This window comes from Terrapene carolina, unplaced genomic scaffold (assembly GCF_002925995.2).
Source record: "Terrapene carolina triunguis isolate 2854851 unplaced genomic scaffold, T_m_triunguis-2.0 Scaffold66, whole genome shotgun sequence".
In the NCBI taxonomy this organism is placed as follows: Eukaryota; Metazoa; Chordata; order Testudines; family Emydidae; genus Terrapene; species Terrapene triunguis.
Window position 1 is genome coordinate 33,397,187 of NW_020664417.1, and position 15,609 is coordinate 33,412,795.

Below are 15,609 nucleotides of genomic sequence, written 5' to 3' on the forward strand. Positions count from 1 at the left end.
GGGACTGGACTAGATGACCTCTCGAGGTCCCTTCCAGTCCTATGATTCTATTTATCTTTTTTACAGTGCAAATATTTGTAATAAAAATAATATAAAGTGAGCACTGTACACATTGTATTCTGTGTTGTAACTGAAAATCAATATATTTGAAAATGTAGAAAACATCAAAAATATTTAAATAAATGGTATTCTATTATTAACAGTGCGGCTAAAACTGTGACTAATCGGGATTAATTTTTTTAATCGAGTTAATTTGTTTTGGGTTCACTGTTTGAGTTAACTGTGATTTACAGCCCATATATCTATATCTATCTATATATTATAATCTTATAATACTATAGAATATAAAAATATTCCCAAAACAAAAACCCTCCACTGCATACACTTCTCCCTCTGGGAGAACAGATGAGAGAACAAAAGCATGACATATATTAATCATGTAACTTTATGCACTACTGGAAGGTGCTCAGATACTACAGTGATGAGAGTGGTGTAAGAATCTTCACAGAATAGAACAGAAGTAGTTAAAAGAATATTATTACTGGTAAAATTTGCAAATGATACAAAGATTGGGGACTGGTAAGTAATGAAGACGATAGGCACTGGTTCAACATGATCTGGATCTCAGCAATCAGCAATTTGTGTTTCAATATGGCCAAATATAAGATCTTACCTTTAGGAACAAAGAATGAAGACCATACTTACAGAAGGGTGGGGGAGGGGGGTTATCATGGGAAGCAGTGACTTAAAAAGACTCGAGGATCATGTTGGATAATAAACTGAACATGAGCTCTCAGTGCAACGCTATGACCAAAAGGACTAACGAGGTCCTTGGATGTACAAAGAAATATCAGATAAGAGTAGAGAGGTTATATTACCTCTGTATTTGGCACAGGTGCACCTACCATTGGAATACTGTGTCCAGTTCTGGTGTCCACAATTCAAGGATGTTGAAAAACTGGAAGAGCCATGAGAATAAGTAAAGGATTGGAAAACATGCCTTATAATGAGAGAGATGCAAGGAGCTGAATTTATTTAGCTTGTATGATGGAATATACTCTGTATTCACATCCTATATGCTACTGTAATAATCTTTGTACAAAGTATGCCTGTAGGTATCATTTGAAAACTCATAATCTGCTGGTCAGTATTGTCCTGGTAAAATATGTGTGGCAACACTGTACGTGAAGTTAAAAGATCCCCCTGTATGGTGTTATTAACACACGTTCCAAACCCCATAGCCCTGCCCAAACAGAAGCTGGCAAACCGATCTGTCCTAAACAAAGAAATGTGTGCTTGCCTTAATTTGCTTTTAAGCAGTAAACAGAGTCATCAAGAAGGAAGGGAAGACAAAGGAAGTTCAAACAGGTGAAAAAAACAGCAGGGAATGAGACTCCTGGATCTCAGCTGGAAATTTTTTCAAGAGGGGGACTGAAACTATAAAAAGGAGGGACAAACATCCCATGGCACCTCTTTTTCTTTCCCTGCCCATTGCATTCACTGCACCTGAAGAGACAAAGAAAGCAGTCACTGGACTCTGTGGGAGAGGTCCTGAGCTAAAGACTTTGGTCAGTAAGACTGCTGAAAGCATGTCATGAGAAAACTTTGCTTTGAATCTATACAGTTTCTTAAGCTAGGCACCAGTAAGTGTTTTATCTTTATTTTTCTTGTAACTAGTTCTCACTTTTATGCCTCATTACTTTCACTTAAAATCTCTCTCTTTGTAGTTAATAAACTTGTTTTATTGTTTTATCTAATCCAGTGTGCTCAAACTGAGGTACTGGGTGATGTCATTTGGAGTAACAAATTGTGGGCATATTATTCCCTTAAAGGAATAATGGACTTAATATATTTGTACTGTCCAGAAACGGGCTGGGCAGTACAGGACTATCATGGGGTGTATGTACCACATGCTAGCCCAGCAACCAAAGGGTTAATATAGGCACTGCTGGCCACTGCTGATAGGCAGTCTGACAGCAGCTGGGAGAATAAAAGGGCTGGGAAGCAGCAGAGCGGGGAGACTAACAGAGGAGGAGTGAGCAAACTGGAAAAAGGAATGTCTATGCTAGAGACATGCCCAGGGACAACACCCCTGAAAAGCGACCAACAGAGGCCTGAGGGAAGGTAGAAAGGAGCTCAGGGCACTGTCAGAGTTGGTGAATGCTGACTCTCCTTGTCTAGCTTGAAGGCCCTGAACTGGAACCCAGAGGAGTGGGTGGGCCTAAGTTCCATTACCAACCCCCATGATAGATCTGAGAACAGATGGAGTTCCCAGATTCCTGGACACCAAGAATGGACTGACAGCCCTGCTGAGCTGAGTGATCCAGAGCCATGCCCCCGTTTGTCCAAGGGGACACTGTTGCACTGACCCTGCCTCATAAGGCCTTACATTTTGGGGGGAAAATATGGGACTGGGAGTGTGTTGGGGTCACCCTGTGATAATTTTTAAGGCTGGTAAGAGCCAAGGTGTGGATGGCTGGCTGCAGAACACTCACAGACATAGCTGGGAGTGACATACATGCTGGAGGCGGTTTGTGAACAGTCTAGGTTGGGGGCCACAGCAGTAAAACATTGTAAAGGGCACTGTAGGTTACACGGCAGGAGTGATTCACCTACTCATTAGTCTGGATTGTACCCTGGTATGTCACAACTTGTCAAAGAGAAGGTTAAGGGATAACTTAATCACAGTCTACAAGTGCCTACATAGGGAACAGAAAATTTAAAATAGAGACCTCTTCAATCTGTCAGACAAAGGTATAAAAAGATTCAATGGTTGGAAGTTGAAGATATACAAACTGAGACTAGAAATAATGTGCAAATTTTTAACGGAGAGGGTAATTAAACCATTGGAGCAACTGACAGGGGCTGTTATGGATTCTCCATCACTGGAAATTTTAAAATCAAAATTGGATGTTTTTCTAACAGATATGCTCTAGTTCAACCACAGCTATTGGATTTGCAAAAGGAATTAAGTCAGGAAAGGTCTACAGCCTGTTTTATGCAGTGGTCAGACTAAATTATAAGAATGGTCCCTTTTGGCCTTAAAAACAGAATCTCTGAAAACAGGAGAGCTAACAGACTTTGCTGCAAATGCGACTATAGTATTTGATATTCAGAGAGGGCAGACAAGATAATCAAAATAGACTCATTTGATTTAGAAATGGAAGACCCAGGTACAGCAGATAGTTCACAGATTCTTCCATGATAGTTCTGGGTACTGAATGCAGGAAGGACAAAGATCGAGAAGTTGAGGATTCAAGCAAGTTGCTCTTCACGAGACATTTCTTGCCCCTTTTTCTTAGTTTATCTCCTTTCTGACTCATGTTGAGTAAAAATTTTGTTCTCTTGGGAAGGGGCAGGAGTATGCTTCTCATACTTAATCCATAGCAAGGCAGAGCAAGACTGGGGAATGAAAGGCATAGGATGCTGTTCAGGATCTTTAGTGCCAAACTTTTGCCATAGTTCAATGTATGCTACTGCCTATCACAGATTTAATCACATCAAACAACCCAGAAGTTTCTAACTAGTTTACCAGAATTGCAGAAAGGAGAACAACGATGGAGACAAAAGATGCACAAGGAGCCTCAGTTTTGTCAAATGCTACTTACGCCAAGAGCAGCTTGGTAGGTGACCTCAGATGGGAAGGTAAAAGAAGGCCCAGTTGTAACCGGGCTGCTAGGGGGCGGGGTCACAATAATCCCTGTGGTACTGATATGAACCTGTAAAAAAAAAGAATGATGTCAGTTTTAGGTAATTCCTAAAACAATAGATTGTCATGGCAGATTAACCTTTTGATTAATGTACTACCAGCACTCTTCTGTGAATACCATCATTAGCAACTTTAGCTTGTTACTTTGACTTTCTGATAGTAATTTACATAGAATATTTGTATTAGATGACACTGCTCATTTTTCAGGCTCTATATAAGCCAGAAATAATCTTTCAGAAAAATTGGGAGCTATACATGCAACTAACTGGGTGAAAAACACTATATGTTTATTTTTCTCTAAATAGCAGAGAGCAAATGAGTTTAAATATAAAACATTTAATTAGTTTGTAAACTTCATGTGAAATCCTCTCAGCATTTTATAGCTTTCATTAATATATTCTCCCCACAACTGTCAACTTTACAAGTACTGTAATACAGAAGACTGTTCATCAAACACAGTAGTGTGTAATCAAGACTTTAGAGCAGGGGCGGGCAAACTTTTTGGCCTGAGGGCCGCATCGGGTTTTGTAAATTGTATGGCGGGCTGGGGTTAGGGGAGGGGGTCGTGGCCCGGCCCCCGACCTCCTATCTGCCCCCCCCCCCGGGACTCTTGCCCCATCCACCCCCCCCGTTCCCTGACGGCCCCTCTGGGACCCCTACCGCATCCACACACCCTCGCTCCTTGGCCCCTGACTGCCCCTGGCCCCCGCCGCCCCATCCAACCCCTCCTCTCACTCCTGATGGTGCCCCCAGGACACCTGCCCCATCCAACCACCCCTTCTCCCTGTCCCCTGACTGCCCTCGGAACACCTGCCTTTGACTGCCCCCTGCCGCCCCATCCAACCCCACCTCCTTCCTGACTGCCCCCCCTCCCAGGACCCCTGCCCCCATTCAACCCCATCTCCCCCCCCCCGACCACCATCCACACCCCCACCCTCTGACCACCACCCCGAACTCCCCTGTCCTCTATCCAATCCCCCCTGCTCTCTGCCCCCTTACCGCGCTGCCTGGAGCACCGGTGGCTGGCGGCACTACAATCGTGCCGCCCAGCTAGAGCTGGGCCACGCTGCTGCTGCCACCACACAGCACAGAGCAGCGGGTCAGGCCGGGCTCTGCAGCTGCGCTGCCCCAGGAGCTCACAGTCCCGCCACCCAGAGCATTGCGCCAGCGGCAGAGCAAGCAAACTGAGGCTGCGAGGGAGGAGAAACAGCAGGGGAGGGGCTGTGGGTGAGCCTCCTGGGCCAGGAGCTTGGGGGTCAAGCAGGACAGTCCTGTGGGCCACATCCGGTTTGCCCACCCCTGCTTTAGAGGAACACTCGAGGTTTTTAAAAAATAGAATCAGATATAATCTAAAACTCTCCCTTATCAGTATCAGAAATGACATCAGAGATTGTTCAAAGTCCAAGAGTTTCTGTAGTCAAATTTATCTTTTACCATGTATGCTCTTTGTTAATTTTCAGTATTTTATTCAATTTGGAGAACAAAAATTAAACTGACTAGTCTAGTTTCTGGTTTCCATATATTATAATAAATTTGCTGATGGTTTTCTTTTATTTACAGAACTTCAACAGAATGCTTAAACTGAAAAACCTTTCTATTCACAACACAGTAGGCTTTGCAAACAAAAAACAAACAAACAAACAATCTCCCCAAACCCCTAAATTTGGAGCCTAACCTAGTTGAAAACATCCCTTTACATATAATGTATTACATATGTTTAGTCTGAAAGGATCAGAAGCCTTTATTATGACAAAAATGCTTTAGAATATTCATTAAAATGTATGAAATGTTTTATATTTAATTTCAGGTAGCTTACCTGAGAAGGAGCACTGCAGGAGAGGCCTGTCAGCTCACTTATACGGGCAGCCGCTGTGGGGTTACTAGAACTGATGAGAACAGGAGGACTAATTTCCATCGAGTGACGGTTTTGAGAAGACTGCGAGGACTTGTTGGACATGGTAAGGGAGGTAAAGGAGTGCCGTTTTTTGGTGTTCTTCTTTGTATCAGTGTGCTTTTGGACTGAATTGTTGTGGGATGCCCCCGAGGTACCTTCTCCAGAGTCAACAGCAGAACCTGAGGGCTTATCCAACTCTATAAGCTGCTTGGCTGCTGTATTAAACTGCAAAACAACCAACACATTAAGAAATGATTTTAGAAATCTTTAATTTAAGAAAAATAATTAAGTAGTTGACTGGACAGAGGAAACACTTCTAGACTTTACTTTTATTCATAAATAAGAATCAAACTGAAAACTATGGAATTCAGAACTCTTTATGATGTACTAACTCACTCTATAACTAGATGTCCTACAGGTACAAGTCTTTCACTATAACCTACTTAAGTGAAGTTTGATATGGTCCCGGTGAATGTCCATTCCACAGTAAGACTTTTGAGCTTTTCCAAAGAGATGTGACACAAGCCTGAAGACCTAATGCTTTTGTGGTCACTTCTCATAATGGATTTCACAACTCTTGCATGTTTGATTAGCATCAGCAGTAATAAGAGCAACAGACTTTTTGTTTTAATTTATCCATAATTTATCCATTAATATCTTGTCCATTATGATAAATTACATTATATTATGTAGGCAACTAAATCCTGTCTCTGCAATAAAGAAGTAAAGAATCTTAGGCATTTTAATCTTCTGACAGTCAGCAGATTAACACTAGATAAAATAAAATAAAATAAAATTTAGAAGGGTAAGAGTTTATTCTTCATAAAACCATGTTAACAACTGCCAGGAAATTCTATTTATAGCTTTAAACTGTTGTAAGAAACAGTGTAGGGAGACACATTCATTCACGAACTAAAGTACATCAATACAAGTAGACAGCAAGCGCTTCTTTAAACATATTAATCCACATTAAAAATAATGCCCATTTTTAATGTGAATAACCTCTATTTGGAAAATTTGTTTGTATTTTGCGGGGGAGGAGGGATTTTTTTCATGAAGAACCAATTAAGAACAATCAAGAGGAAAATATAGGATAGCTTACTAAGGAGTCACTGTTTTTTTAACCTCAGCATAGTCTTTTCTTTATTTACCTTAGCCATTTTCCTGGGAGTTATAAGACTCCTGCTATGTTTAGGGAAAGTTTAAAAAATGCTTTATTTCACCAAAACCTCACTATATAATTATTGTATTATTTGTATTCTGGCAGCCCCCACACTGAGATAGGTGCTGTTCACACAAAGGAAGCCAGCCCATGCCCTGAACAGTTTACAATCTAAGAAGATAAGTACTATACAAAAGGTGGGAGACAGGAATAAAACATACTGTTAAAATAGTGTGTGCGTGTACATGTGTGTACAAATATGCCCGTATTTGTATACATATACAGACTTCATTAACAAAAATTAACTATCCCCAACTGCCTTCTTTAGCCAGTATTAGTTGGCAAATTTCATGTAGACTTCATAATACAAATGGGTCTTCAACTGGGATTTGAAGGATCCGTTCAGGGAGGAAACTCAGTGCCAGCGGGAGTGTGTAGAAAAAACCCCCACAAGTGTGGGAGAAACAGACAAATGGGGGTAAAGGCTGGAATTGCCAGAGTAGTGGAGGATTGACATAAAAACAGACAAAAGCAGATAAGCAGGAAAGGGCAGAGTTGTGCAATGCCTGGAAGGCAAGGACAAAAGATTTGAACTTAGTGCCATGGAAAGGGGAAGTCAGAGGAGGCATTCAAAAAGAGTGGGATGACGTGGCCAGTGCAATAATCCTGAAGATGATTTTAGTGTTTGGAATGGAGTAGAGAAGAGCAATATGAGTTTCACAGAAGGCACAGGATTAAACAACATGGTGGCAAACATTTCCAAGACCTGTGTATACTACAACTTCCCCTGTTGCTACCACTGGTGGTGAATTATATCTTTCGAAGACTGTTAGTGCAGGCAAGGCCAAAAATAACCTAGTGCAGTTCCTGTTCCATTGTAGAAAGAGACTAACCATAATGGTTATACACACAGCTCTGCCAATGAATTTGCAAAACCGTGCTCCTTATTTAGTATTGAGATTCAACATTTTATAAAAAGATTAAAACCATGTTTTTAAGACGCTAAGGGAAACATTTTATGCTAATTTATTATTGAGCTTTAAGTTGATTAAATTCCAGATATGTGGGCTGGAGGACACAAAGCAAGAAAAAAATGTTAACAAGAAGCTGAAGAAAATTGCTCTGCCACTTGAATTCTCATGGTTCTATCCTGCAGACTGGATAAGTAGCTAGGCACTGTGAGGATTAGACATACTGCAGATTTGGTACTCCTATCCATTTTATTCTTCCATCTTAGATTAAAATTCTTCCTATCATTCACAAGAATATGCACATCCTAGCTCCTAGCAAAACATGTTTTACATAATGGCAACGACAGTTTAAGTTCCCATCCATTTCTATTCCCTGTCTGCAATGTATGTAATAAAGATTTTGTTCCCAGATGACCCAGAATTACAGAAAGAAAACCAATACTTCATTTACAAAGCAAGAATCACCTATTGGGGAAGAGCAATTAAATGAGTGAAAGGCTTACCCCAGGGTCTCAAAATCCACTGCGAAAAGCTCCCTCAGGTAACTGTTCCACTTAATTATGTTTGTTTACTTTCTGAAACTAATAATGCCTGCAGGATCTGCTTCCGCTATACAGAGGGAACCCCAAATAAGAGAAAGATTTTGGCATGTTTATGTGATTAATCCAAGTTTAGTCAAGCATAAGGAATCTGCTGAACTCTCTTAGGCAGGGAAACAAACACGAAAGTATCAGAGGGGTAGCCGTGTTAGTCTGGATCTGTAAAAAGCAACAGAGAGTCCTGTGGCACCTTTAAGACTAACAGATGTATTGGAGCATAAGCTTTCATGGGTGAATACCCACTTTGTCAGACGCATGTAATCGAAATTTCCAGAGGCAGGTATAAATATGCAGGGAAGAATCAGTCTGGAGATAACGAGGTTAGTTCAGTCAGGGAGTGTGAGGTCCTCTGCTAGCAGTTGAGGTGTGAACACTAAGGGAGGAGAAACTGCTTTTGTAGTTGGCTAGCCATTCACAGTCTTTGTTTAATCCTGATCTGATGGTGTCAAATTTGCAAATGAACTGAAGCTCAGCAGTTTCTCTTTGGAGTCTGGTCCTGAAGTTTTTTTGCTGTAAGATGGCTACCTTTACATCTGCTATTGTGTGGCCAGGGAGGTTGAAGTGTTCTCCTACAGGTTCTCCACACGAAAGAGTGGCATATAGGCTAAACAGTGGAATGCACTGCTTATTGGCCTTTCCTTAAAAAGGATCTGGAGACAGTAACAGTTGCAGAGTATAGCTGCTCATTTCTTCCTTGGGATAGGAAAGGGAGAGCTCATCAGATCTGCTCTCTTGTGTGCATGAGCTTCAGACACATCAGAGGATCAGTGAAGCATATATCCCCACCCCTAACTACAAAGCACAAGGAAATAAGCTGTACCACATTTATGTTCCATTTATTAGTTCCCTCTTCTCAACCTCAACTACCTGTCATCTACCACCCACAGCCCACCTTCAACCTGAATATTAATAGCACACTTGAACTCTGACTCAGCATTAGGCTGGGGCTAAGTCTCTCTCGGTCAAGGATCCTTGATTGTGAAATTCCCATACAGGCTACTTTTAGGGCACACTTCAAGACCCATTTATTTCACTTGGCTTATCTATTTGGAGGACACTCTTTTCAATGTGAATGTAAAGAAGGTTATTTAAAATGAATACTTCTCTTTAAATAAATTTGACATGTACCAGAGTATGATTTTTCCATTAAGAACATGAAGTGCTCTTTTTGAAAGCAATGAAAAACATTGACTTTTGCATAATTTTTCCATTGTACATTCCAGGCTGACAAGACAAGTGAAGGCAAGTTTATATAAAACGTTTCATTCAACTGTTCTTGATTTAATATTACTAGAAAAGACTCTAATTTTTCCCCCAACACTATAATTAAGACTACTTTGTCTAATGGTGATTGACAGCAAGTCTAGCCTAATAAATGCAAGATTTTAAAAAGTACTGAGTCAGGAATTCAAGCTCCCTAAAGGAATGGAGATAATTAAAAAATGAAACATGTTTTGAACTACTTTTTTTGATGGTTTGGGGCTAGGGCGGGAAGAAGAGGGTTAGTAAGGAACATGACTGATTTGGTAGGTAAATCTTGAGTTCTCATTGACTAAACTCGCAAACTGAAGGATGGATGCAATGCTACGAAATTATACTATCTTCTTAAAATTCTACCAAAATGAACATTTCACTTGTATTGTTAATACTTGTATGTTTTGTGCATTTGGTATAGATTCCCTTTTTAAAAGGCTACTGGTGGATTATTGTAAGAATGCTTGCCATTCATTCCACTGCAGTTTCAACAGGCTACTGCACATTACAGAAATTTGAAAATAATATTTTCCTCTCTAGATGCCCTATAACTGAAAAGTGTTTCCCAAAAAGCTCTATACTCCATTATATGTGCCCACTTTACTTTCTAGCTGTTACTGGAGACTTAAAAAATCTTTAGATTTGGAGGAAAACGTATGTGGATTTCATTAATTGTCGAAGAAAGAAAGAAAGAAAGATCAAATTTGGAGTTTATTTAGGAATGTACATTGTACTCAGCACTATAGTCTATGCATACTGATTGGTCTTGACTGGATAACTTTGGTGTTCTGATTACTCTTCTGAATTGAAAGTTTTTTTTATAAGAAGACATAAAATCAAAAAAGTTATGAAACTAAACACACAATTCTAGGCTCAAAAATAACTTTTCCCCTTCAATGTGCAAGAAAGTAGTTTAGTTGTTTTTAATGTGCAGTAAAGAGGAATCTGATATTAGTGGTCACCACATGTATCAATTATTAAGCTACAATGAACAAATCTTACTTTTCGAAAGCCAGCGCTTACATTTACCTCTGTAGCAAGCAGTGATTTTTAAAAAAAAAAAAAAATTTTGGTGCAAGGTTCAAATTGAAATTTTTTTTTTTTGTGTTTTCTTTGATGTTTTCAGAGGCAAGAAAGAATTTCAGTGCAATTTATCTACAGTTAAAAAATGTAACAGCTTGGGTGAGACCCAATTACAACATGACTGGACACCCTTGCCATTAAAACACTTCTCAGAACTGATTTACTCTTTGCTTTTATATCATAAGTTTAATTTTGCAAAATTAATCAGATATAAATGAACCAAAAGAGTGGAATAGAGTGCCCCAAATTTAACCATGTAACAACCATGTCTTCTAATACATTTACTGGTGAAAACTTGGTCCCATTATAGTCAACAGAAGTTTTTCCATTGACTTCAGTGGAGACAGGATTTCACCCTATGTCTGCACAATACGAACAAACCAATGGTATTTATATAAATAAAAACAACAGAAATCCCATTATAGCACTAATTACACCTCAGTTATTGGTTTCAGACACTTGTTTGTAAAACTGGGTGCAAATAAAACCATTCCTATTTCTCCAAAAAGGACGTTGACTGAGCGAACAGCCTTTGTTGTGAAAGATGTCTAGGATCTGGAGGTTTTGACATTTTAAGCACAAAAGCAAATGTCCAAAAATATGTATTTATGTTGCATACATCAGTGTCTTGAAAGAAGCTGTTATATTCTGTCATAATATTAATAATATTAAAGTTTAACATAATTTTGTTTGTATCAATCACCTAAACCTTTTAAAGTGATATGAGAATTGTTATATAATCCAAGAAAAAAAGTAATTCAAGGTGAAGGCTAACAGCTTTCTGCACATCCCACTGCTCCTCATTATACCACATTTTGAATCAATTCATGCTGTAACATGCCATAGGCCAGAACCTGCAAGACCCTGAACATCTTCTGTGATATGTTCAGCATCCTCAACTCCCATCTGACTTTAATTTGCTTACCATATAACAGTAATAATAATGATGAATATATAAAACACTCTCACAGAGACCGTCTGAGAACTGTGCAACAGTTAAAATAAAAGAAACAATTAAAACATCATAAAACAAATACTATGAAAACACAAGAGACAACTTTTTTTAAAAAGAGGGCAGGGCAAGGGAATGGCTAATACAAGGGACAAAAAATGCGATCAACATAGAAAAACCCACTGGGAAAGAAAAGTTTTCAATTATTTATGTAAGTTAGATAAGGGATGGGTGGAAGTAGATATCCAGGGACAGCAAATACCATATGCTAAAGCCCATCAGAAAGACTTTGTTATAAGCTGATCTGAGTGTGATGGTAGAAATTGACTGGTATTAGAGAAGACACACCCACCTGGCCAAAGCTCGTGGATATCTCTTGAATACAGACAGATAGACTTCTCAATTAGTGCAGGTTAAAGTTCATTATTTATTTGACAGAAAGGCTGAGAACACCTCAAAAGCAAATGTTAGGGAAAATACAAGTACTCAAATGTGCTAAGTTTGAAGTTTACAATTATGTAGTTAGATCTAAGATGCTCCTGGCAGGGCCGGCTCTAGGATTTTTGCTGCCCAAGGCAAAAACAATTTTGGCCGCCCCCCCCCATCCCCGTTTTTTAATTACCCCACCCCCAGCCCCGCCTCAACTCCGCCCCTTCCCCCCAGGCTCTCAAGCCTAGGAGGGAGGGGGAGACTCCGAGTGGCAGCGGCGCGCGAAACAGCTGATTCGCGCGCCGCTGCTCCCCCTCCCTCCCAGCCTTGAGAGCCTGGGAGGGAGGGCGAGTAGCGGCGCGCGAGCAGCAGCAGCAGCGGAGGTGAGCTAGGGCGGCCGGGGCACATTTTTAGGGGCGGCATTCTGGCGCTGGCCGTGCCGCCCCTAAAAATGTGCCGCCCCAAGCACCAGCTTGTTTTGCTGGTGCCTAGAGCCGGCCCTGGCTCCTGGATATACAGTTCGTAGCTGTGGCCAAGATTTTCTATCTTTCATAGGCAGGAAGGTGATATCTTTTCTTTTGGATGGTCTCTTCACTACAATTATCGTTGTTTTTCCTCCCCTCAAGATCAGACTACAACAACATACTCTGTGTGGAGTGACACATTAGAACTATTCAGAACTTAAACTAGTGTAGAATGTAGGAACCTACTTGTTACAGAAGGATAATCTTAGTTTCTTGGGGTTAAGGCACTGGACTGTGAAAAAACGATTACTCATCTTGTTCTTCGAGATGTGTTGTTCATGTCCATTCCAATCAGGTGTGTGCGCGCTCACGTGCACGGTAGCTGGAAGATTTTTCCCCTAGCAGCATCCGTTGGCCTGGGCGTCCCCTAGAGTCGTGCCTTCCTGGCGCTCAATATAGAGCCCTGTCGACCCGCCACCCCCTCAGTTCCTTTTTGCCAGCTACTCTGACAAAGGGGTAGGAGAGTGGGTATTGGAATGGACATGAACAATATATCTCAAAGAACAAGAGATATGAGAAGTTGAGAAACATTTTTTTTTCCCTTCGAATGCTTGTTCATGTCGATTCCAATCAGGTGACTCACAAGCCCAAATTTAGGTGGTGGGGTCGGAGTTGTCCACTGATTGGAGTACTGCTCGTTCGAAGGCCGCATCGTCTCTGACCTGCTGGATAATCGCATAGTGCATGGCGAAAGTATGGATGGAGGACCACATCACTGCTCTGCAGATTTCCTAAGTGGGAACCTGCGCGTGGAACGCTTTTGATGAAGCCTGCGCCCTGGTGGAGTGCACAGTGATTGGAGGTCCGGGAACCCCTGCCAGGTTGTAGCACTCATGAATACAGGATGCTATCCATGACGAGATGCGTTGTGATGATACCAGCAGACCTTTCATTCTGTCCACCACTGCCACGAATAACTGGACCGATTTTCTGAATGGTTTTGTTCCCTCGATGTAAAAGGCTAGTGACCTGCAGACATCCAGAGAGTAGAGTCTCTGTTCCCTGCCGCTGAAATGAGGCTTAGGGTAGAACACGGGGAGAAAAATGTCCTGGTTAATGTGAATCTGTGACACAACCTTTGGGAGGAAAGCAGGATGAGGTCTGAGCTGAACCTTATAGAACATGGTGTAGGGAGGCTCTGATGTTAGGGCCCTGAACTCAGACACCCTCCTGGCTGATGTTATCGCTACCAGGAACGCCACCTTGTAAGAGAGGTACAGCAGGGACCATGTCACCAATGGTTCAAAGGGTGGTCCCATGAGCCTAGAGAGGACCAGGTTGAGGAGGTCCCAGGTGGGGACAGGCTGACGGACGTGAGGGTACAGTCTGTCGAGTCCTTTTAAAAATCGGCTGACCATAGGGTTAGTAAACACTGAGCGGCCCCTCGCACCCAGATGGAAGGCCGATATGGCGACTAAGTGCACCCTTACTGAATACAACGAAAGCCCTTGCTGCTTCAGATGGAGGAGGTAGTTCAAAATGAGCAGCACTGAGGCTAGCATCAGGGTCGAATGGCGCTGCGCCGACCAAATTGAAAATTTCTTCCACTTGGCAAGGTAGGTGGCTCTTGTAGAGGATTTCCTGCTGCCAAAGAGGACTGGTCTGACCTGGTCTGAAGAGGAAAGCTCCATCGGGTTCAACCATGGAGCTTCCATGCCATGAGGCGAAGCGAGTCAAGGTTCGGATGTTCAAGACAACCGTGATCTTGCGTCAGAAGTTCTGAGAAGAGTGGAAGGGTGACCAGGGCTTCCACGGACATGTCTAGGAGAGATGTGTACCAGTGCTGTCAGGGACAATCTGGTGCTATCAGTATGACCTGAGCTCTTTCCCTCCAGATCTTGAGGAGTACCTTGTGAACAAGTGGTATGGATGGAAAGGTGTAAAAGAGATGGCCTCCCCATGAAAGGAGGAACGTGTCCACTCGGGAGCCCAGGCTGTGATTCTGGAAGGAGCAGAACTGCTGGCACTTCCTGTTGTGTCGCGTGGCAAATAGGTCTATCTGGGGAAAGCCCCACCTCTGGAAGATTGAGACCACGATGTCCGGGCGAAGGGACCACTCGTAGGCATGAAACAACCTGCTGAGGTGATCCACCAGCTCTTTCTGTACCCCGGGGAGGTATGACGCTTCCAGGTGTATTGAATGTTTCTCACAGAAGTCCCAAAGCATGAGGGCTTCCTGGCACAGGGAAGAGGAGCATGCACCCCCAGTTTGTTGATATAGCACATTGCTGTTGTATTGTCCATCATAACTGATACACAATGTCCCATTAAGTGTTCACAGGAGGTCTGGCATGCCAGGCGCATCGCTTTCAGCTCTCTGATGTTGATGTGGAAAGCCAGGTCTGCCTGAGACCAGAGACCTTGGGTCCTGCGGTCTCCCAGATGAGCTCCCCGAGCCAAGTCTGATGCATCCGTCACTAGCGACTGAGATGGCTCTGGAGTGGCGAAGGGAACCTCTGAGCACACCTCCTGAGGGTTGAGGCACCACAGGAGGGAGTCGATGACTGGGCGAGGCAGGGTCATGATCCTGTCCAAGCTGTCCCGGCCTGGGCGATACACTGACGCGAACCACGACTGAAGGCCGCCTTTGGCTTTCGGTATAAGGAAATACCAGAAATAAAAACCCTCGCCCCTGTGCTAGCGAGGAATCTCCTCTACTGCCCTTAGAGATAGGAGTGACTGCACCTCCTGGATACAGAGCTGCTTGTGAGAAGGGTCCCTGAAGAGGGACATGGAAGGGCGGGAGGGCACGGAATTAGATGGAGTATCCCCTCTCTACCGTGCAAAGCACCCAACGGTCTGAGGTGATACGGGACCATGTATGGTAGAAAGGGGATAGTCGAGATGAGAAGGTAAGGTGGGGTGGATCCAGTTGGGGATCTGGTACACCATCCTTGACAGCACCTTCAAAAGGCCTGTTTCGGCCCAGAGGTTGGTTTAGGTTGGTCAGAGCCCTGGCCTGAGGACAGGTGAAGTTGCCTTCTGCCATTCCTGTTCCTCCTCCATGAGCTGTCCTGACGGTTCTGCAGCTG

The 15,609-nt window shown here is 42.5% G+C and overlaps 1 protein-coding gene across 1 annotated transcript in view; it reads right to left on the reverse strand.

Moving 5' to 3' along the window:
- SH3RF1 (SH3 domain containing ring finger 1) overlaps positions 1-15,609 on the reverse strand; it is a 174,163-nt gene that overhangs the window by 70,446 nt on the left and 88,108 nt on the right. Inside the window, exons 5-6 of the mRNA XM_024194896.1 lie at positions 5,526-5,828; positions 3,609-3,719 (exon numbers count right to left, since the gene is read on the reverse strand). Of these exons, the coding sequence (XP_024050664.1) occupies positions 3,609-3,719; positions 5,526-5,828 (414 nt within the window). The remainder of the gene's footprint in view (positions 1-3,608; positions 3,720-5,525; positions 5,829-15,609) is intronic.